General features: G+C 37.3%; 1 protein-coding gene across 1 annotated transcript in view; it reads left to right on the top strand.

The window, feature by feature from the left end:
- The first annotated feature begins 621 nt into the window (after window positions 1-621).
- SATB2 (SATB homeobox 2) overlaps window positions 622-23708 on the top strand; it is a 195123-nt gene continuing 172036 nt past the window's right edge. Inside the window, exons 1-2 of the mRNA XM_023542575.2 lie at window positions 622-843; window positions 22980-23156. Coding sequence (XP_023398343.1) covers window positions 675-843; window positions 22980-23156 — 346 coding nt within the window. The 5' untranslated portion in view covers window positions 622-674. The remainder of the gene's footprint in view (window positions 844-22979; window positions 23157-23708) is intronic.

Here is a 23708-nt window from a genome sequence, read left to right on the forward strand (position 1 = left end):
TAACGATTGTAGCCCCCGCTCTTGTGATGGAGGTTTTTCTGGAGATTATTCTGATAAATAGCTAAAAGTGTTTTGGAATGCTTATTAACTTGGAATTAGGACTGATTTTGTGCAAAGTGTGTGTGTGTGTCTCAGGACTTGCTCCGTAAAGGTAAAGAGCGGAGATAGCCTAGCCTTTGGTTCCTGCCGCGCCGTTCGCCCCATGTTCATCCTTTGGTCAATTCGGTTTCTGTGGACTTGTGTACTCCCCCCACTCCGTCCCCGAGTGGGGGAGCTGCCTTTTTCTAAAGTTCTCTTCTTCCTCAACCCTGATCCCCAGACGGCGAGAATGTCTCACTCGGGAGCGGTTTATGCCAACCCCGTCCTCATAAATGGGCCACTTCTGGGCGTCCCTGGGCGCGCGCGGGGTCGCACCACCGAGGGCCAGCTCCTTTCGGGCCGCCCAGGGTAAGGTTGGGACCCGCTGCCCGGCTCAGGTCCGGTGGGCATCGTGGGAGGAAATTTGTGTGGCTGTGGTGCAGCGCCCTGCCACTGGCCTGAACGTCTATCACGTGTGTGAGCGGTTTTCCCTCTTTTTTTCCCTCCCCCTTCCTTGCCCCCCCGCCCCCTCCCTAGGTCCCTGCGCGTTTTATTGCGACCTGCCGGTGGGAACTTTGTCTCCAAGTCGGAGCAGCATGGAGCGGCGGAGCGAGAGCCCGTGTCTGCGGGACAGCCCCGACCGGCGAAGCGGCAGCCCCGACGTCAAGGGGCCTCCCCCGGTGAAGGTGGCCCGGCTGGAGCAGAACGGCAGCCCCATGGGAGCCCGCGGGAGGCCCAACGGCGCCGTGGCCAAGGCCGTGGGAGGTAACAGCCCGGAGCAGGGAGGCGCGCGCAGCCCGCGGCCCCGGTGATAATGGCCCGGGTGTCAGGGTTCAGGTTGATTAGGCACTGTCGCGGTGTAGGATTACAGGAAGTGAATTCCAGGTTGCCAAATAATGCCCCCGTCGTCTCTCATCTGCAACTAGTAGCTTCATCTCGAGTTAAGACGAGAAAGTGGTTTACCCAGAGGGTGGCATTTTTTGGGCACTTTGCCACTGTGTGCTGAGGTGTTGGCAGGTTTATGTCACAGCCAGCTAACTGTTTCTAGATTTTCCTAGAGAGCTTTTTAGTGATTTAACTCTTTTGCCTTGCCTCACAGTATCTGTTGGAGAGATGAAGTTTAGGTGCGCTCGTTTTTATGGAATTGTCATTAATGCTCAGACCAGTACATGAACAAGAATGTTGGTATTATTTTGTAGTTGAGACAATCTTTCAAGATAAATGAGTAGTAATTGGGAATGTTTTGTGCTACATTTCAAGTGAGAAATACAAAGACAAAAGCAAAACCATGAATCTGTCAGGTCCTCAGAGGATTTAATACTACAATTGTTTATAAAGTTTAAAGCAATATGCATTTTTAACTTTGTTACCATTTATATCAAACAGGTAAAAGTAACAGCCAATAAACATGCCTTTTCCCTCTCAAAGAATGCAATATTATTTGAAGAAAATCTTATTGTAATTTTTACAACTTAAGCAACTTCCTTTGAAAGTGATTAGGAAAAGTAATTTTATAAATTAAAGAAAGATAAATTTAAATATTATTAAAATATGTTGGAGTTTATTTGCATTTGCTTAGTTGTCATTTATATATAAAACGCGCAATTCTACATTGAAAGCAGTTTTTTGTGTGTTTGGGAGAAATCACTGGTTTAATTTTTTTTTTTACTTTTAAATTTGTTCCCTAATATTTTCACCAGTAGTCTAGTTAATATAATTACTTTATACTAGCCTGCCTGATATGAAACAAAATCCTAGCAAAACTTAGTGATAAGCTCCCACCCCCCCTGTTCTAAGTGCCTATAGTGTATATTTCTAAATAAATACATAATTCTAGATGTTCACTCCTTTTTAAAGAGTTAAAATATACATGTTATAAATTAGAATGTTTTTCTTTTTACATATTTTGCTAATTACTATTTCTTCATGGTAGACACTGAGGATGGTTTGCCTTAGTCGCTTGCATTAATCATCTTCCCTGAGAAATCCTCATCCTCCTAAAGTTAAAAAAAAAATTAGCAATATATTGTAGCTTGTGTCTCTTCAATTTTGGGGACTTGAAAATATACTTTAGTGAAGAAAAAGGGAACTGAATACTTCTGTGACTTACTTTTTCTAAGTAGGCTTTATTAATGTGTTGTACCTAGATGATAGTAGTTTCAAACTTTTTGGGTAATCTTTTAGGATTTTTTAAGAAAGAAAAACATGTAATGAGTATGGTGGACCCAACCACGAGATGGTATGGAAGTGCTGATAATGTTCAGTTGGAAATTTTAGCAATCATTGGAGATGTGTTCTCACTGTGGCCTTATGTGCAGAGGAAAAGCTTGGACTGGAAATTTGGGTTTCTTTCTGAAGACCTAATAAAATTCACCAAGTTAGAAAAAGTTTCTAAACATTTTAGGATGTAATATTAACAACTGTGCTTCACTAAAACAGTATTTTTCCCCCCATATCACATAGATGTATGTGATATGGGGGGAAAAACACAGATCTACACATATTTTTGTAATTGTCCATACCTACTGTATTGCTTATATTGCTTCATAAAGAAAATTCAAACAAAAGGATGTAGGATGATAGAAATAGAATTCAGTAGATCTGTCGCATAGGTCTGTGTGACATAACTGCCTTATTCTGTTGACCAGGAATACCTTTAGGATAAATTAATGGTTGTTTTTCGCATTTTCTGGGATTATAATTTACACTTGATCACTTATTGTAAATTTGATATAAACTGAAATTATTAAGTGTTGGCGAGGGATAATAGATTTGTTTTAATAAACTGCTATTGTCACTTTCTCTGAGCCTTAATTTAGTGATATCAAAGGTTTTATTAACTGCCTCCCAAACTGAAAATAAAGATGTTATTTTGTCTCAATATATACCATTTACAGCATTTAATAGTAAAATGGATAAAATAATTTATATGAGTTAATTTTTTTTTTTGAATAGAAGTTTTACTCTAAATAGCATAATAGGTTGTTTGGAAAGAGATTTAATTAATTTATAAAACTTCAAAACACAACAACTTAGAATATAAAATTTTGATAGTACAAAGCTTTCTTATTGAATGATAGTAATTCTTTTGTGGATTTACATTTATGTATAAGTTACGTATTTCCAAATGTATATTAAGACTTTAATATTTTCATTTTTTGGTAACTTTTAATCATGTATATAGATTGGAGAAAAGCAAAGCCTTAAAAAATACACTTTCTAAATTAAAAAAAAGTATTTAAAATATATTTCTAGTTAGAGGTACTTCATAATTGAAAGACCTTTTTTTAGAATATAGGATAGATATAAAGTGAATTCTATTTCTATAACCCTATATCCTTTTAAATTTTCTTTATGAAGCAGTATAATCAATGTAACAAGTAGGAACAATTATAAAAATATGTTTGTAGCTCTGTGTTGTTTATTACCATTTTTAGGTATATTATAGCCTTGTCAATGTTGTAAAGATGGCTATAGTAAAATACATTCCAAATATAGAGCTCAAGATTTGGGAGTATGTATTTGTTGATATTTAGTGGTCCTCTTAAAAGCTCTTCCTCTAAAACTGGGAAATATCATTAAATAAATTGGTTGCCCCAAAACAATGGCAGTTTATCTTCCTGATTTTGATAAGCAGTGAGGTGAATAAATGTTTCTGAATGCATTGGTTGAAACAGTAAATTTTGTTGCTGTTATTTTGCTTTTTTAGGGAAAGGGAGTTTGATGTTTTTTGATGAGAACTAAGTGTTTATGAAGAGAGGACATTATTTTAGTATCCAGATTTAACTAATAGAGGTAGTAGATACACTATCATGATCTCCAGATTGTTTTAATAACAGATTTAAAAGTTAGTGCATTGTTTACCATGTGGTTAGCTTGAGAAGACTCTATTAGAAACTAGATCAATTTTGCTTTGACTTTCTAACACTTTCTAGGATGTTTTTGCCCTTTTTTTTTAAGCTGTGTGTTTTAAAGCACATATGTAATAAAATATAAGTGTTTAAATGTGTATGACAGTCAGCTTTTATAGAAGGTCCTCAAGGAAAAAAAAAGACTAATATCTCTTTAAAAAACATATGAAGGCTGGGAGAGAGTTGAGAGCAAGCAAGAGCACGGTGGTGTTGACAGCTTTATATCCCTGCTGGGTAACATTCACTTACTAGAATTGGCGTCCCCTCTCAGCTAGTAATTCACTCCATAAGGATTTTGAAAAAGGATGATTAATGGTGGGGAAATTCATATTTGCAAAATCATTTGATTAAAACTTAGAGATCTATTTGAAGTTTAGAAAAATAAAAGATTATTAAGGATGACAAAAATAAGAATCAGATGATCTTTTTTTTTTTAATTGCTATTAGCTTAAGTACCTAAAATGTTCTGATATGCTTAATGCAGCCTAGAAGATAAAATGAAAGTGATGCCAGTCCTGTTGCTGGAGGAGGCCAGGCATTCAGCTTTCCTCCCAGACTACTGAAAGGTGCTGGCCAATTGCGCTTTAACAGCAGTAAATTATTGTGCTTCATTCATTGTTAACACAAGCATTTTCATTTTTTAAATGTTTGGCTTAAAGACGAACTTTTAGACAGCTTTATTTAAACTGAATGAATAGTGCTTGAATATATACCAGATGGTGTATTTGCTGATAGGAGGCATTAAACATCCGAAATCTTTTCGATACTTTTTACTTTCCTATGCATTTTTGTAATTAAAAAAAAAAAAATTCTAGATCTTAGGGAAAATGTTAAAACATTGGGCGTATCTTTTAGAAATATCCTTTTGCTTATTTTTCAAAAATAATTTGTGTATTTTTAAAAGAGGACTTTACTTTTGTTGAAGAACTGTCTGTGAAGTTGTCTTATAGCTGGTTTCCTTGTAGCAGATCAATTTTTCATGCTACCAGGCAGCCCTTTCAAGAATGTAACTGTCTTGTTGCAAGGGGGGAAAAATCATTATGCAATACACATTGATGTGTTCAAATAGGGAAGCAAATGTGATCAAGATTGTTAGGCAGGGCCTCATTTAGAGCTGAACATTGTCTACAACAACAGTTAGTTTGATTGTCTACATGTGGAACGTTTCCTTTTAGATGAAAAGAAATGTTCAGATCAGGTGTAGTCACCATATTAACAGTGGCGGAGAGACATTTTACTTTTTGAAAGAAGTACACGTGAAAAGAGTATAGACATTTCTGTATTGAAATGTATAAAATACGTAGAAATTTAGGAATAGATTGTCAACCTGGGACAAGATAGAGAAAACTCATTAAATAATTTTAGCCAAGGATGAGCACCATAATGCTTGTAGCAAAGACTCATAACTTCAAAAGAGAAAAGATTGTGCTTCCTTCCCCCACCCCACTTTTGTTTTTAAAGGGTTTTAGATCTTTTAAATAGAATGAACTTAGACTTTGGGGTCATCCAGCAATCTAGCATGCCCTCCGTAGTTTTGCTGAGGTAGAAAAATAGCCCTTCTCTAAAGTGTTTTTAGCCTGTTATTAAAATAAAGACATACTTGGTTAAAAAAATATATGCAATGAAACATACACATTAAACAGAACATAGGGTATCCGCCCCTCAATGTCCTGAGCATAATTTGATGTTCTGAGTAATTTTGGAAGCCTTATGTTCCATCAGCAGAAACCCACTGACCATTATATATTCAGGATCTGCAGTGAAATGTGTGTATCTGTGTGTGTGTGTTGGAATTACATAGACATCTTTAAGGCATCTGTTTTTTAACCCCTACAGAAAATATGTAATATCACCCTCTCCCAGGGGGTTTGTAACCAGCGGAATCGGACTTTACATCTTAGATATCTTGTGTTAATTCTCCTTTGAAAATTTTTTGGTCATCTATCTCAGTACAGGGGAAAGCAGACTAATTATCATTGATTAAAAAAAAAAAATAAAAATAGGAATTTGAGTTATTTTAAGAATATGCACATCAGTTTTAGTCTAGGCAAGACTATGGTAATTATGTTATTTCTGGCAAGGTGGTAAGCAGTGAAGTTTGGTGGTTCTACTTTGATAAATTAAAACCTTTCCTTTTTTTTTTGTAAGAATTCATTATAAAGGCAGTTTATATGAAAATATAAAAAAGGTATGCTAAATTAACAAGGCTAGATAGATTCTAAATTGTATTATTTTTTCTTCAGTCACTTCTTTTAGAGTTTCAGGGTAAAAATGACGACACAATTTCTCCTTGTAAAAAAAAGTTTTCTTTTAACAAAGAATGATCCACATAAGTTGTATAAAATACATGATATGTTTTCTTTCCTGAAGTCAAATTTCATCCTACATAGCATGTAAAACCCAAAAAAGCAACCAAAAATACTTTATATTCTCTTATCTAATAAGTAGGCTTTTTTCTTTTTAAAACCAATATTTTAACATGTGGTAACAGTAGTTTTTACTGTCTTCCTTACATAGTTTTTACTGACTTCCTTATATGCATGCTGAGATACAATGGCATTTTGGAACATATTTAAAGAAGGAGCATTTGACAAAAGTTGTATGTGTAACAGTTTGTCAGGGAAAAGTGACAAGTGGAAAATGACAAATGAAATGTTGGCATCATCACTCTTTATTTTGATAAAAATGTCTCAATTTGCAGTGATATAATACTGTTTCATATTATTTCATGAGTTGTGTGAGATGCATAAGAGGAATTTAGATTTTGTGAACGGAAAATTAGCAGCTCAAACTCTCTTTTCAGAAGCTTTGGCAGCAAGTTTCCCTCCCCCAACCCCCACTCCCCAAGAGTAAGAACAGCAGTGAAATGTTGGATCTAACCCATCATACATTTAAAATCATTATTTAAAAGGAAAAGAAAGAACTGAAAATGGTTTCAAGTAGGAGACCTTTAAGCTTAGCTCAAAAATGAAGAAGAGAGTTTGCCTTTTAGTTTCCGTTCTTTTCTTTACAGCAGTTTCAGAAAGAGTGATTTCCCTCTGCTGACTTTGATTATATGGGTCCTTTCTCACTTCCAGTCACTCCTGTTCTCCAGCATTAATTTAGGGTACCAGTAAGGAGAGCTATGAATTTCTTTTATTTTAAAGTGCAGGAGAGGTTTTGGAAATGTCTATGTGTCTAAAATGGATTTTTATATACAAAGAATTTATCATCCTACTACTTAGGGGTCATGTGATAGATATTTCAGTCAAAGGAGGCAGTCCTGAGTGGAACTGAGTATGAGTTAAAACAAAGGACAATTGAGGACTTACAGATTTAAAAAAAAAACAAAAAACTAGAGATGTAGTCCCTTTAGTATGCTATTTTCCCCGCTATGAAGCCACATTGGTTCCTTTATTGTCAGTGATAGACCATTCATTTTCTTCTTTTACATAGAACCAAGTGCCAGAGCATGACATGCTACATGTAATTTTCCAATAAAGTTACTTATGTAACATGTTCCATGTTGGAGTTTCCAAAATCATCATGGAATACTACATAATTTTTTTGTGTTCAATTAACATAATTGCTTTGGTGTTTAATAGGAAGTGATTTAAAAATTGTGGTAAAATCAGTATAATTAAATATCAGTGAAAGGCTACATCAGAAATTATCTTCTACAGTTTTCGTCGTTTACTTCTCATTTGCAAAGTTTTACTTATTCTAGATTAAATAACAGGTAAAAATGATGTAAATGTGCCTTGGATATTTAACTATGGCAATTAGATTTATGGTGTGTATTTTTTTCCCCTTTTAATTCATGTCTATACCTTTGAAACTTAAAAAACAAAACAAAACACATACACACAAAAACTAGTGGATATTATAACTACTTGTTGTTAGTGAACTTGGAGTCCATTCCGATCCCCTAGTTTGACAAAAAATACTTAAAAAATGCAGGAAATAGCATTAATTGAAATTTCAAGAATTCGAACCTTGCAATAAAGTTATCAGCAAACCATGTCAGTCTTATATTGTAGTACGAATATTCTTTATTTGTGGTGATGACACATTTGGGCATTAAAACTCTCTGGGAAAATTTATTTTGATTTCAGCTGCTCCTGTTACCAATACTGTTTTGCTAGTGTATGAGGCAAATTCACTTCTACCCTTAACCAGTTGCCTTATCTTTGGGGTAGAGTTGTATCCTAGCACAGTCGGTTATTAAACTATAACATAACAACAATGCTCAAACAGTTAAGGGAAAAGAGGAAAATTAACAGTGCCAGCAACTATTTATAAAAAGGGATGTATTTCACACCAGGGTAACTATTTGATGTCCACCGATGTCTGCTTAATTACTGAAATGTCCACAGCAGCTCAGTATCTTTCTTTGTGTCATTGGAGACTTGTACAGTTATGAAAAAAAAAAAAAATAATAATAGAGATGCTGGTGAGAACAAATGTTTTCCAGAGCTCTAAGATCTGACAGAGGTGACTAGCAGGTATTTTTAATAAAAACAATTTGAATTTCATCACATCAACCACAGATACCTTTTTCTTCCTTTTAAAAATATTTTTTACTTGGTTTTGTATTAAACTGGAAAGCAAGTATATCAGTTATAACTGAATATGAACAATTTTTTTTCACACAAGAAAATATTTTCTTTGCAAAGAGAACATATTTGTTTAAATATCATGCCCCAGTCTCCTGGGAAATGACCAAAGGGATAGAATAAAAATAACCATATTTTCAAATTTCCTGATAATGCCCTGTGTTAAAATTACATGTTTTTAATTGCATTCGGTTCAATTACTTATAAATATAAGGAAAGGCAACTTTATTAGGAAAATGTATTCCTATCAAAACTCTTCAAATAGGAGTGTGTTTTGAAACATTCTTTTTTTTGTTACCAGAACAAGAACTTTCTTTTGTCATAATCCAAAGATGCTAACAGAGCAACATGATGAATGTCTCTTTAAGTGTTGTACGTAGTAAAAGAAAATGACTTATCTTCTGAGGCGTTGGAGGCTTTATGTTGCTTTGGACCCATTTCCCAAGCAGTGATCGAAAACAGATTACAATAACAATTATACAGTCAGAAGATGCAATATCCATTTCTGCTTTAATTGAGTGAAAGAATAATAAAAACATCATTAAGAAAAATGAAGTGGACCTGTCACACAATGTACAAATTTTTAGTCTCAGAGAAGATGCAGAATAACTGAAGTGCTTTTCACTTACTTTGTCATGTTTATTAGCCAAAATCTTGTGTGGGGGAGAGACCATTTGGCTTTCTGTCTTCCCTGGGCAGTTCAGAGAGAAGCTCATGCAAAGTGGTTGCGCAACGAGACATTCAAAGTGTTCAGTGACTTTGTTTTCATATATAATTTGAGAGGGGAAACCACGTTTTTGTATCCTCTACCTGAGGTGTGATCCCCTCCCCCACTTTTCTTCTAAGCAGTCTAAATGCAAGTCAAAATAGTGAATGTTCCTCTTGTTACAAAGCCCTGTCAAGTAAGCCTGAGATGTGGTCCGTGGCCTGCTCTCCTTCCTCTTCTGAAAATCCTCACCAGGGAAAAGGGAGGGAGAGAGTTGAAGCTGAATCATGACCACCCTCATGTCTTCGCAGCACACATGGGTTTGTAGGGGAAGCTGAGTCTCCATGTATACACATCACCTGACATGTACTGTCACCTGAGACGTAGAGGCTTTGGACTCCATCTACCATAATTTGAACCATTAAATCGATAATCCTTAACATTGCTGGGCCTCCAGCCCACATTCCCAGGAGGCAGTCTTTCAGGAACTTGGAGGCAACTGGCAAGCAGCAGCCAAAATCAGTGGCTAGTTTTCCTTCACCCTGGGCTGCATTTCTTACTCTAGTCATAGAAACTGTGAGCTACTGAACAGTGGGGAGATGACAGCGGAGTTAGCCCAGGCACCCTGTTCACGGTGGGAACTAAAACTGCAGGGAGTGTTGGCTACCAGAGAGGCTGGAGCCCAGGGTTGGATTCAGTTTGACAGACTCAGGGGGAACATTCCTTTGATCTGTCTCTGAGAGTTTTTGTGGGTCCAATGTTTAAAAACCTTTCTGAGGGTGGAAAAATGAAAGGAATAAGGGAGGTAGCAGGCCTTTCCTGGTGGAGGTCTCATAATCCCAGACTGTCCCAAGTATAATATCCCCTTCAGAGTGGAATTTAGCAAACAGTCCAAAAAGGTTTTTTATTTTTTTTATTCAGTCCAGAGAATCTAGTTAATAGCACCTTCATTAAAATACTTTTGTCAGCAGAGGTTTTTTTAGTCTTAACATTTACATAACCCAACAGCATTGACAAATGCCACGAGCTTTAAGGGTCTATTAGTGGTTCCGTTTTTTTCTGGACTTTATGATTTAAACCTAAACATTAATTCTGGGTGGAACTTGGCATAGTGTCTTTTTGCCTTGGAGGGAATTTTTGTTGCACAATAAAAAAAAAAAGTTTTTTTTTTCCATACAATCTCCTTCTCCATGTCCCGCATCCTTCAAGTAATCACAGGTTAAATAGTCAACCTTTTAAAAGGGTTTCTTTAATTTAAAAAAAAGGAGTAATTATTTTAGGTGAATTTAACAATTTTTCATTAGTTCACATTGCAAACTAATGTTTTTGTTATTAAGAAAAAAGATCTGTGAGGTCGATAGTGCAATGAAAATCCTCCCCCCCCATGTAAGCAAGAAACTGAAGTAGTAAATTTTTCCTGTAAAATCATATTTGATAACCCTTGAAACCTGTAAATCCGCTACTTGTCTTCTTTGTTAGAAGCTGAGAGACATCAACGTTTCTTTATTTCATACCATGTGCAATTATGACATTGACCAGAATGAAAGAAGGTGGAATTTCGCTATTAACTAAAAAAGTGACTGAATTTTCTAGCATTAGTTTTTTTGGAAAGTATACTTAAACTAGAATTCTTAAAATGATTTTTAAGAATCTTAAAGTATTTCTATATACTAATTATTAAAAATTGAATCCGATTATATTGGTAATTCAGAAATTAATAAATACGTGCAGAATCACTACAATGATAAATTGTCATCTAGAAAACCAGAACGTATTCAGGATGTTAGTCAATGTGCGAGCAATGCCAGAAGGGAGAGTTTTAACGGAGGCAGTGTGGGGCTAAGCCAGCATACTTCTGTGGCTTTGCCGAGCTTTCAGGGTAAGGCTCTGTTCATTCAAGTTTTTGTCCTATAGATTTGGCAGATGTAGCATTAAGAGACCAAAACCCCTTTATTATTGAGAGAGTATAAGAAGAACAAATTGTTATTACACATTTCAAACCAGGTGAAGGCACTTTACAGAGGACAAATAAGGTGATCCTGATTTTTTCCTTCTTAAATGAGTTATCTTGGAAATATTCAGCGATGCTAACTCTATTCACAGGCTCATTCATATGGCAAGTTTGGGCCTTAAGCACATTTTTTACACCTAACTTATAAACTGTCCAAACTGGAGCTTACCACTGAAGGTGTGCCAGTGCTGTCACAAAAGATCATTCGTTCCCAAGAGACTTTGAGGCAAAAAAACAAAAAAACAACTGTCAGAGAATGCGATGACTTTAGTAAGAACTATTCTGTTGCGCTTGCATTTTATGCCGCCCAAGCAAAAGCGTCTGGGGGTAGACCCACAGTTTTAGGATTGATACCACCCTCTCTCCTATGGTAACATACAGAATTCCAATCAACACAGGGTCAGAGTATAAATGTACCTTTTTCACACTGTTCCAAGGGGTTAGTGGAAAACAAGCTGTGAAGTAATTCCCCCGGTCCCCCAATAAAAAGATTTATAGCAAAATAATTCTCAGCCCCATAATGGCACTGTTGTAGGTTTGTGTTTGATATTTATAAGACTGAAATACAGCCCATGTACCCAAACTAAGCATTTATTGTAAACAAGTTAACTGCCAAGAGCTTATATTCTGTCAAACATAATTATATTGAAGATTGATGTATAGCTTGAAAGTGAGTTCTTTTAACCAAGGAAACCTTCTGAGATGTAGTTCTTTTCTTCCCTTGATACAATGACTCTGTGAATTGTCTTTCTCACAGCCAATCTCTTGTCTATATAATAAACAGAGGTTTGCTCTTTGAAAACATACCTGTTTGTCGATCCTACTTCTGTTTACCAAATTAAAGAAATGAACTTATGCTCATGGAAACTGTTAAGTATAGTTGGTTTTATCATCTTCATCTAGATCTGGGCAGTGATAGTCCTAAGACACTGATAGGCATCGGCCATACTGGAGTTAAAGAAGCCCCCTTCCTCCTTTCATACTGTTCAAAAAAAAGTACTTGACTTGTCTTCCTGTTGTTTTGTGTTGAGCTCTAAGAGTAGAAATATTTTGAAACTGTGTCCTTTTGGGGAAAAACAGCACTAATTTGCTTCATTTTGTGGCTCAGAAATTGTTTTACAGGTAAAGAGTTTAAAGTGTTAAGTAAATTATGAATCCAGGAAATCTAGGAGAAGTAAAATCTTTTTTGAGATTGAGATGGTCATACCTGGGATTACCCAGAGTTTAAAATGGGGTTTCCAGTAGTTTTGGCTTTAAGGAAGGTAGAAAACTATTTTCTTTAGGATTTCTAAAGAGTTTTCACTGGTTTTGCTGATTGGTTTGGGGTTTGGTGACATTTCTCAAAGGTAATAAAAGTAGAGCAACAGTTCTCTTTTGGTTGGGTGAGATCCTTTGGATAAGCATGTAAAGGATGAAAATAAGATTATCAATGGATTTATATGCTGTGGCTTAAAAGATCTCTTTAGTTCTTTATATATCACTTGAACATTTCTTGGGGGAAATAATGATATTATAAAGAGGCTGTCTTAGAACCACAAAGTGAAAGTGATAGTAATAATATATAAACTTTCTCTGTTCTGTTTTTCTTATTTAAGAAATTGCTGTAAATTACCAGGTATATATGTAAAATATATACATATATACCTTAAAATATATATACATACATACTTCAAATATCTTGTCTGGGGAGTATTTCATCAGGGAGAACCGCACTTTCCCCAGTCTATAGGCTGGGTTTTATTAACTCGATCTCAGTCACCACAATAATATCCTACGTATTGGAAACCACAGATCCCAGTATCCCCTAAAGGAACTGGAGACTACAGATGTACTGTGACTTTGAGTTTTCTTGCTGTCTCTTCTCCTGTTCTTTTCTTTTTTTCCTCCCAATGTTACCTTTCCAGGACTTGGTTGTTATTATGTCTCACTGAGTACGGGAGTAAGAGTGACCATTAGGAGCTGAGAGAGGATGGTTAGTGCTGGTTGCCTCTGTTTATTGAAGCTCAGCTTTGTGAAATCTGCGTTCGCTTTGCCGAGGTGATTTCCACACATCTATGAAATATCCATAAATGTTTTGCTGTTTGAACCCTAAACATAGATAATGGGTTTTTTCTTTCTGTGAGGGAGAAAGCCTTTTATTTTTTCCTATGAAACTTTACCTTTTCAGTTTTTTATTTGATAAAAATCTCTCCACTCTTGTATGATTTCCTTTGGGGTTTTGCACCAGTGTTTGATCTCAAGTTTTAATAATTTTGGTGCGTTAAACTCCCCAAAGAAAACATGCTTGCGCTATGAAATATTCCCAGTAGAAATCTGGGTAGTCTTGTCTTATTGAGAGCTGAGAGCTTGATTCCTTTATTAATTCCTTGCTAGAGAACCTCAATACAGTTAACCTTTCCTTAACACTACACTGGAGAAATTAATAAAACTTTAAAAAAAATATTGTTTGAATTAGATAAAATAACATTTAGGCAGAGCTCAAAACCTGAGGTGATATAGTAAATGTTAATATGAAGACAATTTTTATTGACTCTATTTTTGACTCATGGGACTCTGAGTTGCAAACAGCTTTTCCAAAGAGGATAATGGAATGAGGGGAGAGGTGCATACGTCTCCTCTGAAATACTGTTTTAAAAATAATTCTTTCGAAAATCTCTAGAATTTTACTCAACAGACAAGGACAGAAATTCTGGTATTAATGAATTATGGTACAGTAATTTTAACATGCCATTAAGTCTCAAGATTTATTAGTGTATCATTTCTAACCCACTGTGCAAAGAACCTTAAAAAAAAAATTAGTTTTGAACTAAGGATATTTAAACAGGACAGATAAGTTTTAACTTTTCTGGAATATCTAAGCTTTCATATTCTATACCTATGCCACTCTTGATTCCAGCATTGATAAACATTTTGTCTCTCTGTGGTTACAAAGGGAAGCCCTGATGGCACAGCGGTTAAAGTGTTCGAACCCACCAGCTGCTCCACGGGAGAAAGATGTGGCAGTTGGCTTCCGTAAAGATTAAAAAAAAAGGATTACAGCCTTGGAAACCCTGTGAGGCAGTTCTGCTCTATCCTGTAGGGTCGCTATGAGTTGGGATCTACTTGATGCAGTGCGTTTTTGGTGGGGGTAGTTACTAAATTTAAAAAGTAAGCTGCATTCCTTCAGTGCGAGACCACTGCCAGTAATACCACCATAGCCCCTGGTGTGTATGATCACAGGGCATGCTATACAGCATGCTACTTTGAGTAAGGCACTCCTGTCCGTCCCCCGCCATGTATGGCTGTGAGGTCTTTGTGGTGATAAACTAACCATTTCTATCAGCAGTTGTCGTGTGCAGCCCTGTAGTCTGACACGCCTCCCCCCTAAAACATGGAGTGAGCTCCTGAGTCCACTTGTGCAGATGTTTCCTGGAAAGCTTTCCTCATCTCCTGATGCTGAATGCAATGCAGTAGGGCCTAGGTGACATGGACAAGTTCGACAGCTGGGGAATTACAGCAAAAAACCAGTATCAACACCACCTATTAATGGTGGTTATTAATGTCTAACCGGAGTTAGCATTTTGTTAAACCCAACTGACATTTATTCAGGGTCTGTAATATCGGGCTCGGGGGTGGAGGGGGGAGTGAAGACGACTCATCTAAGCCCAGCTCATGTCGGAGCAAGAAAAAGGTGCCCTCTCATTCACTCGCACCAGAGGCCCATGCGTTGTGACAGCAGGGAGCTCAGTTCCTTGGGTCAGGCTCGTGACATCAAAGTTCCCAGATGTAGCTCAGGCTTTTTTGCTTAGATAAGTAGCGACAATGTGATTCCTGTGTGCCCACAAATTCCTGTTTTGTGAACTGCTGGGCCAACTTGATCCTGCTACTAAATTTCTGTCAGGGAAGAGTATTGAGAGACCTGGAGTTTCTCGGCCTTCAGACTAACTAACTTCAGGTAAAATTGTGGCCTCTTAGCTTCCCTTTCCTACCATTCTAGGCCCAATTCGAGCCTTTTGGGTGATAAGTGAGGCAAGACCAGAATTCGCCCTCCCAGCCCCACCCCACCCTAGTTTTTGCTCTTATCTTCCAAAGGTCAGATCTGCCTCAGGGACTGCAAAGTAGTCAGTGGCTGGTTTGTCTAGAGGGAGTTGTAAGAATAAAGTATTTCTTGATAGTCATTTTCCCCCCCTGGGGATAGGAGGAGAGGCATCAAAAGCTTTGTTTTTGAAACTGTAGATGGAGATCTAACCCTGAGTTACAAAAAAAACAAAGTCATGGATAAGCATGAAATCAAGTTTCTGCCTGTATGACTCTGTTTAGAATAATCGTTAAGCACATTTTGCCTCACCATGCTTGTAGAATTGACCATATCCCCCACCTATCAATGACCAGGACTTGTTTCCTCTACAGTACGAGTTTTTATGAAAAACAAAAATGACAAAAACACATGACTTTATCCTGTAGAGAATCTGTGGTTCCCAAGCAAAGGATGAGAAGGGACTCTGGAAACCTGGAACAGCTTAAGGGAGCCTAGAGGCCTTCTGGGCCCCAGGGCTGGCCCACCTATGGGTGGCTCCCTTACCCCAATTTTTTTGCTCTTCCCTCTCGAGGTGTAAAAATTTATTTCTACTTCACTTGGTTACCCTACCGGAAATTCTTTCCATTTGAAGGAATTTATCTGGGATAAAATGCATTTCTTTTACTATGAAAATGTATCCCAGGAGACTAAGGGACTCATAACCATTCATACGGCAAAGTATAGCATCCTTTTATCTATTAATCTTTTTGGAATTCTCGAGATTAACCCCAGGGGAAGAGGAGAGGAATGGTGGAATGTGGAGCCTATGGCAATGGTAGCTCAGGAGGTTGGGTAGCCCGGAGGAAGACAGCAAGGGCAGGAAGAGGAGAGTAAGAAAGACAGACTTGATTTGATTTGAAATTTTGTCTGGGACCCTAAGAAGAAGGTGAAAAGCACACTATCTTTTCTGTCTCTGGATGCAATTGTTGGCCCTTAAACTTGCCTTTGTTGTTTAAGGATAGGAAGAAAAGGCTAGAGGTTAATATTGACAAGTTACTTCTATTCTTGTCTGTAACTCAGTATGTGCATGTGCGTGTCTGTGTGTGCGCGTGTGCACGTATGAGAGAGAGAGAAAGAAAGAGACAGAGAAGGAGGTTATAGAGCAAATAAATTATCAAGTTCATTTTTCTAGTAAATTTGCAGTGAGAAAAGATAGGCCTCACCCTCACCCCTTTCTCTTCAAGTCCCCAGAAAGTCACTCAGTTTATGGGGTAGAATTTGTTTCAGAGTTTCAGAGATGTGTTTTATGATTTATTTATTGTGGTGGCTCCTGAGTGTGACACTGTACTTCAGGTTCACTTTTATGCAAAGAACAGAGGGGAGAGGCTCTGCCCTAAAGCCTTTGTAATCTTCAGTTTGCCCTGGGAACATCTCTGGTGATAGAACCAGATATGCTGCGGGCCCCAGGGAGGGGAGTGGGCCCTGTGACTGTCCTCCTTCTGGAAACAGATGGGTGTTGGAGCCTTTTGAAAGAGGGGAGGAGAAAGGCTGGACTCCTATCATTTTAGACTGCGCCCCTGTCATTCAGAGACCAATTTCAAAACTGGGGGTGGACCATGGGAACAAAAGAGCTAGGGACAAGGCTAGAGACCTTACTCATTCACACGACAGTATGACCCACTTATTTGACTCTTTCTTTCTTTGTTGTCTCTGAATGACTTAAGGGCAGGAGCTTTGTTTGGTTCCTCCCCATGAGCACAGTAGCTGACATGGTAGATATTCAAAAGGTAATTCACTTCCAAGGAACACAGTTTGCCCATTGGACGTAACAACTGTTGAAGGGTCCTTTACTAAAAGACCAAGCCCTTAGATTTCAGTGGGTGTGGATTTTGGAGTGCTATTTTCAACCCTAACAAGTTTGAGATTAAAACAAACAAACCAAACCCAGTGCCGTCCAGTCGATTCCGACTCATATAGGACAGAATAGAGCTGCCCCATAGTTTCCAAGGAGCGCCTGGAGGATTCAAACTGCCAACCCTCTGGTTAGCAGCCATAGCACCTAATTACTACACCACCAGGGTTTCCATTAGACTTGGTTAACTTGGACTGCTTTACTCTTGGCCTTGATGTGTTTTTGTGGGCATGTTAGTTATTCTCCCATAGATTTAGTTTCCTCATTTATTAAATGAGAATAAAAATCACCCTCCCCCCCCCCCCCCACAGCATTAATGTGCAGAGAAAATAAAGGTATGGTTGGCTATTAACTGAAAGGTTGGCATTTGGAACCCACCCACCAGCTCCATGGGAGAAAAATTTGGCAATCTGCTCCTATAAAGATTAAACCCGTTAAAACCAAACCCGTTGCTGTCGAGTGATTCTGATTCATAGAGAACCTATAGATATGAACTGCCGACATTTTGGTTAGGAGCCAAATGCTTAACCACTGTGCCACCAGCCGCCCTCCCTGCCCTCCCCCCCCCCGGCCCCAGATTACAGCCTACTAAATATGGGGCAGTTCTGTTCTGTTGTATAGGGTTGCCATGAGTGGAAATCAACTAGAGGGCACCTAACAAAAACAACAACACATCAGAGTGCATGGTGAGCCAGGAGGCGCTGTGCGAATGAGAGGTTTATTTTCTGTCCCAAGTTTAGTGAATGGCGGTTGCATCCTGTGGGCAGCCTCCCTGCTGCAGAACCATCTTTCATCTTGCATTGTTGAGGTTAAACATCCAGAGCCTGAAGGAATACTTGTTCCTCAGGTCTCTCTCATAACCAGTGTTGTGGCGTTTCCTGAAGATGGTTAATCTTTTTTTAAAATGAGGGGATAGGGAAAACAAACCTTTTCCTTATTAAAGAGGCTGGATTAATATAGTTCAGAATAAAACAACAGACTGCAACTTGCTTGATGATGCAGAGGGGGTATCATGTTGGATTTTGGAGTTTAACTAAAAGCATTTCTGCCACCCAGTCTCCTGAGCTCTGGCACGCAGAGGAGGGATAACTTGGGGGTATCCAAGAAATAAATGGTCAAGACAGTCCCACAATTGTCCTAGTTATCAGTTTGTTATTAATTTATCCTGTATCAGAAAAGCCATTTACGTGTTAGTATTTGCCAGATTGCTTGGAGCAGGGCTGGCTGTCCAAAAGAAATATAATAGGAGCTACATATGTAATTAAAAAATTTCTAGTACCCACATTAAAAAAAAAGTTTAATTTTAATTAAAAAATTAATTTTAATAATGTATTATCCTAGTATATAAAAATACTATTATTTCCACATGCAATCAATATAAAAATTATTCATAGCATGTTTACTTTTATTTTTTTGGTATTAAGTCATTGAAATCCAGTGTGTATTTCACACTCACAGCACATCTCAATTCAGTCTAGCCACGTTTTGCATACGAAATAGCCACATGTGGCTAGTGATCAATTCGTTGAGCAGGCAGTATTAAAAGATGAAGTATGGTGCTTTTAATACCATCACCGTTTTTCCATTGGGCCTGCTGAAAATTTTAAGCCATTATAATTTACATCTTAAATAATTAGGTCATTCATTGATGATCAGTATCATTTCTATTGGGAAGAAATGTTTCTTAGTAAGTATTGTGGGCATTGATTACTGACCCTGAGAAAAATAACTGGTCTCTTTTTTCTCTGTAAAATGAAATTTGCCACGGCAGTGTTTCATTCTGTTGTACATAGGGTCGCTATGAGTCAGAACCAACTTGATGGCACCTAACAGTGACAGCAACAAAATGAAATTAATAGTGGTTTTGAAACAAACAAACAAAAAATAAATAGGTAACATTGTTGAGGGCTGTGTGTCAGATAACTGAACTATATTACATTGTTGAATCCTCACAACAGTTCTGTGATACGGATACTATTATTCACATGTTGTTGAGGAGGAATTTGAGCCTCAGAGGTCAAATTGTCACTCACACAGTTAAGGAGTGACAGTGCCAGGATTTGAGCCCAGGGCTGCCTCCCTCCACAGCCTGGGCTTTAGCTACCACATGTAACTGTCTTCTTGCTGGCCTCGGTTCTCAAGGCTGCTGTGGCAAAGGGCGGCAGTGACTTATGGTGAACTTCTCATAAAGATACACAATTCTTTAGAAATAAAGTAATAATGAAAATGACAGTTTGAGCACCATAACTAATGACAGTTAGGAAAATACATTTTTCCAGTGTAGAGAGGGCTCCGTGTTTATTTTGCCTCTATGACAACAGCATTCACCATTTATCCCAATTGCCAGAGCGACTCTTAATTTTTAGCAAATGGCTGGTGCCATGTGCCGGTCCTCTGGATTAAACTACCTGCTTACCTCCTGCAATTGTAAAAGGCTTAGCAAGGCTTATAATCGAAAGGTTCAAAGTTCTGTAGTGGATCATCTGGAATTGGGTCTGTGCTATAATAAAAGAAAAATAATGCAGTAAGCTCTAGGTATAAGACTGGAATCAGAGTTTCTTTTTTTTCCTTCTTTTCCTTCTTAGCCATATCTAAATTTTGTTATAAATGCATTTTCTTTTTATATTGCTATTCTTTTATTGGAACTCGTTTTTTAATTTTCTTTGATCTTAATTTGTTTTCTAAACATGGTCCCTCTCTTTGAACCCATTGTAACTTTTTCTTTCTTTTTTCCTTGAGACAGTGATAGGATCAAATGGCTAAATCTCCCTTTTTTGTATATATTTCTGTTCATCTTTTTATAGTTCACCTCTCCAAGGAATTTCCTGTTTTTAACTTTTTAAGCCGATCCCTTCATTTTCTTCTTCACCACACTTGGACCTTAAATTTACTATTTACTGTTTGTCATCTCTCTTATCATTGTCACTAGTAATTGCATGTATTTTTCATGCTTTCCTCTGCTTTTGTAAAAATTGCATTGCATTATAAAAACTATAATCATTTAGATCAAATTCTAGTAAAAAGGTAAATTTTGCTAGGTGTTAAAAATAACCTGTTTATGATGTTCTCCCGTATCTCATTTTTATGTCCTTCAGAGAAAATGCTATTATCATACACTCCTGTTTAATGTTGTTTTGTTTTGTAAATGACCTCAAAGTCCTTTTTTTTTTCTTAAAGCTGGTGATACCTGTGAGGGGTGGGTGGCTGCTTTTTTGACTGTAGGGAGTTACTGATACACGGCAGATAATTGCTACCTTCCATCACCGAATTGAAATGTGTTGGAAATATTTCTGTATTGACAGTTTCTAAACATAACCCTCTACATGTCCTAGACCCCTGTACTTTAATGTTGCATCCTTATATCTAATTCACTGAACTTGTAATATTAAAAAAGAAATTAACAGGGTCTTAAGTTTTTCAGTTGATCATAGACTTGAGAATGATTTATGGTGTAATGGACACGATAGCTTATGGAACAACTTGATTCATTGAAAGATCTTATCTGTGATTCCCAGGTGTGTGACACTCAAATGTTGACATTAGGAACTGCACATAGATTTTCAGCATCGAAACTTATGTACACACAGATATTAGTAGTGAAGTAGCGTATGGCACCACTGACTACGTGGCATTATGTGTGCATGTGCTTAAATCATTAAAAATAGAAATCAACTTGCTTCCTTGGACAAAGATCATATACTAGTATGTAAGAGTTAAAAGGTCTAAATGGGCTTAGTCCCTGCTAGTAAGGACTCTAATGAATAGTCCTGTAAAATGCCATCATGCTTGCTTAGGAAGATTTTTACACCTTCAACTACACTGAGGGCGAAAACAGTATCTGACTTGTTCTCGCTTGTATCCTTGAAGCCGGGGTGATGCCTGGCACTCAGTAGGTATTTGGTGAATTGTCAAGTAAATGAATGATGGCAGAGATAATTTGGAGGAAATTATTTCATATTATAACATTTTATATTACATACCTTAAAAAACATTTGGGAATAAACTGGGTATAAATGCATAAGCATTTGATATACCAGTGATGGTCACAGTTAAAAAAAATTTTTATAAAGCGTCACGTGAACAGCCTTAAGTTTTATCTTTGTTTAAAAATAGTGGTTTCTTCTACTCTTACCTCATTCCCCCCATAAGTCCATACCATGGATAATGCCTTTGCTGTGGACAGTAATGCTGCTTTGTTATTCTCAAGAATTTAGTCAATAGTTGTCCCTGGTATGGTGTGACTTGTAAGACTGTTGGGCAGTCTTAATAATAATTACCATGATCTTTAATGATAACAATTCTTAATGAGTATTATTATTGTTAATAATGATTATATTTAATAATTATACACAATACTTATTATCTTTAATAATAATAATTAGCACGTGGGAACCGGTTGCACCATTGTATTATCTTTAGAACAAAAATCTAAATCTGTGACCGGGTAGTTTTCAGAGTGTCTGCTCCCACCCTCTGCTTTCCAGATCAGAGTGAGTCAGGAGGCTTCTAGGGTCGGGGCAACAAGGAGGGACCTCTAGAAAACTCATTCCTGTGCATCCTATGTGTCAGAGGCTATGCTCACATAGACTGTCATTTTACATAAAGGTTGGATTTTTATTGTGAAGTGCCGTCACCATGACCAGCTAAACTGTCACCTCCCCATCTCTTTGCCTGCTTATCTATCCTTCACAGCTTTTGATTTTTCTTGTACAACACCCAAAGAGAAGACCCAGAGCAGGTCCCTATTCCGTAGCAGACTAATTTGTGTGATTTACGTAGGACAGAGTCCGTGTTTATTACTTGTATGTTGGTAAGACTTTGATCTTCTTCTGCTTTGTCTATGTTTAGATTTAAATGCCTGTATGACTTTTTTAAATTAAAAAAAAAAGTTAAAAAAATCTTTGGCAAATTAAACATTTTTTAGCTTTTCACACTTTGATACAAAGCAGAGAAATATTTCAGTGACAACAGATTTCAACAGATTTTCAATTAGGCTAATTTGCTTTATTCTTTAGGATAGTTTACTTCTTTTCTCTGAAAACAGAAGAAGAAACAAGTTAATGTATAAAATGGTAATTAAAAAAAAGACAAAGTTTTGTATTTAGTTTTTTTTATTGGTATAAGTTAAATTTAAGTTAAGACTTTCATCATCAGGGGATTTTTCAGGTTAATTGATGACCTAGTTACCAGAACTAAAAAAAAAAAAGATACGAAAAGGACTTCTTTTAAATTTCTACTTTTTTTTTTTTTCCTCATACATATTCACACAACAGTTTAGGCCTTGAAATCAAACATGCCTTCCTGGTAGGTATCTTGCAACTGGAAGTTTTAAAATACTTTTCCAGATTCATTTTAAAAAATCAGGTTTGATCTGAAAATATGAATGTTGATTACTAGTTAATGGTAAAACTATAGCCACCAAGGATACAAGGCCATGTAAGTTCACCTTGACCTCTCCCATGAGCCAGCTATGAGCGTGAGGTCCCTCAGTCCAGATACCTCTGATTAGTGCATTCCACTTTTTAATGACTGGAATCAGAGGGCTTCTGCCACTGCCCTGGGCAATCCTGCTGCAGTCTGATAGTAATAATGGAGGGGGAAAAAGTCTACAGCTTTCCATTAGGCCCATACGACTAAGAGGCTTGTTTAATCTAAACCGCTGTCTATCACAGATGAGTGACTTTTATAACTGTCTCTTCCCTTCTCATCGTGGTGATTGAGATTTGCTTTGTAATGTTTGTGTTTTGCTCTTGAATTTTGTCCCTTTAGGTTTGATGATTCCTGTCTTTTGTGTGGTGGAGCAGTTGGACGGCTCTCTTGAATATGACAACAGAGAAGAACATGCCGAGTTCGTACTGGTTCGAAAAGACGTGCTTTTTAGCCAGCTGGTGGAGACCGCGCTCCTGGCTCTGGGGTATTCCCACAGCTCTGCGGCTCAGGCACAAGGTATTAATGCGTCTCCCCTCCTCTCCCATTGCCTCTTGTGTGTCATGATTTCAGGAAGAGCATGTTCCCTGAAATAATTCTCCAAACAAGAGTTGAAGGAGAATTGTCAGATTTACCATCCTTCCCAAACGATGAACAGCAGAAAGCTTCTTGCAGAGTCTTGTTGCTTTGGGAAGCATTTGACCAGCACCTCTAAAGCTTCCCAAATCCACTTGAATTTCAAACTGATTGTCATTCATCGTTCTCTGTTACTTTCTCTAAGTGTGCAAATTGGTGTTCTCAGAACCAGTGCCGAAATGTTTGCCTCCTAACTTATCCAACTTTAATACATGACTTATAAGAATTTTGTTTTTAAAATTTATCTCTTTGGGAGTATGGCAGCTGTACTTTATCATCAGCTTTTAATTAAACAGGAAAAAAAAAGATGCATTGTACCCTTTTGTATCTTTGAAAACTGTTCTGTAGTTTTGATGTGGTCCATTCGTTTAAAAAAAATCACAGTGTTTTTGCGATCAATTCCTTTTACCCATTTAATTAACTATTAAAATGGTA

Source organism: Loxodonta africana, chromosome 6 (genome assembly GCF_030014295.1).
Source record: "Loxodonta africana isolate mLoxAfr1 chromosome 6, mLoxAfr1.hap2, whole genome shotgun sequence".
Classification (NCBI taxonomy): Eukaryota; Metazoa; Chordata; class Mammalia; order Proboscidea; family Elephantidae; genus Loxodonta; species Loxodonta africana.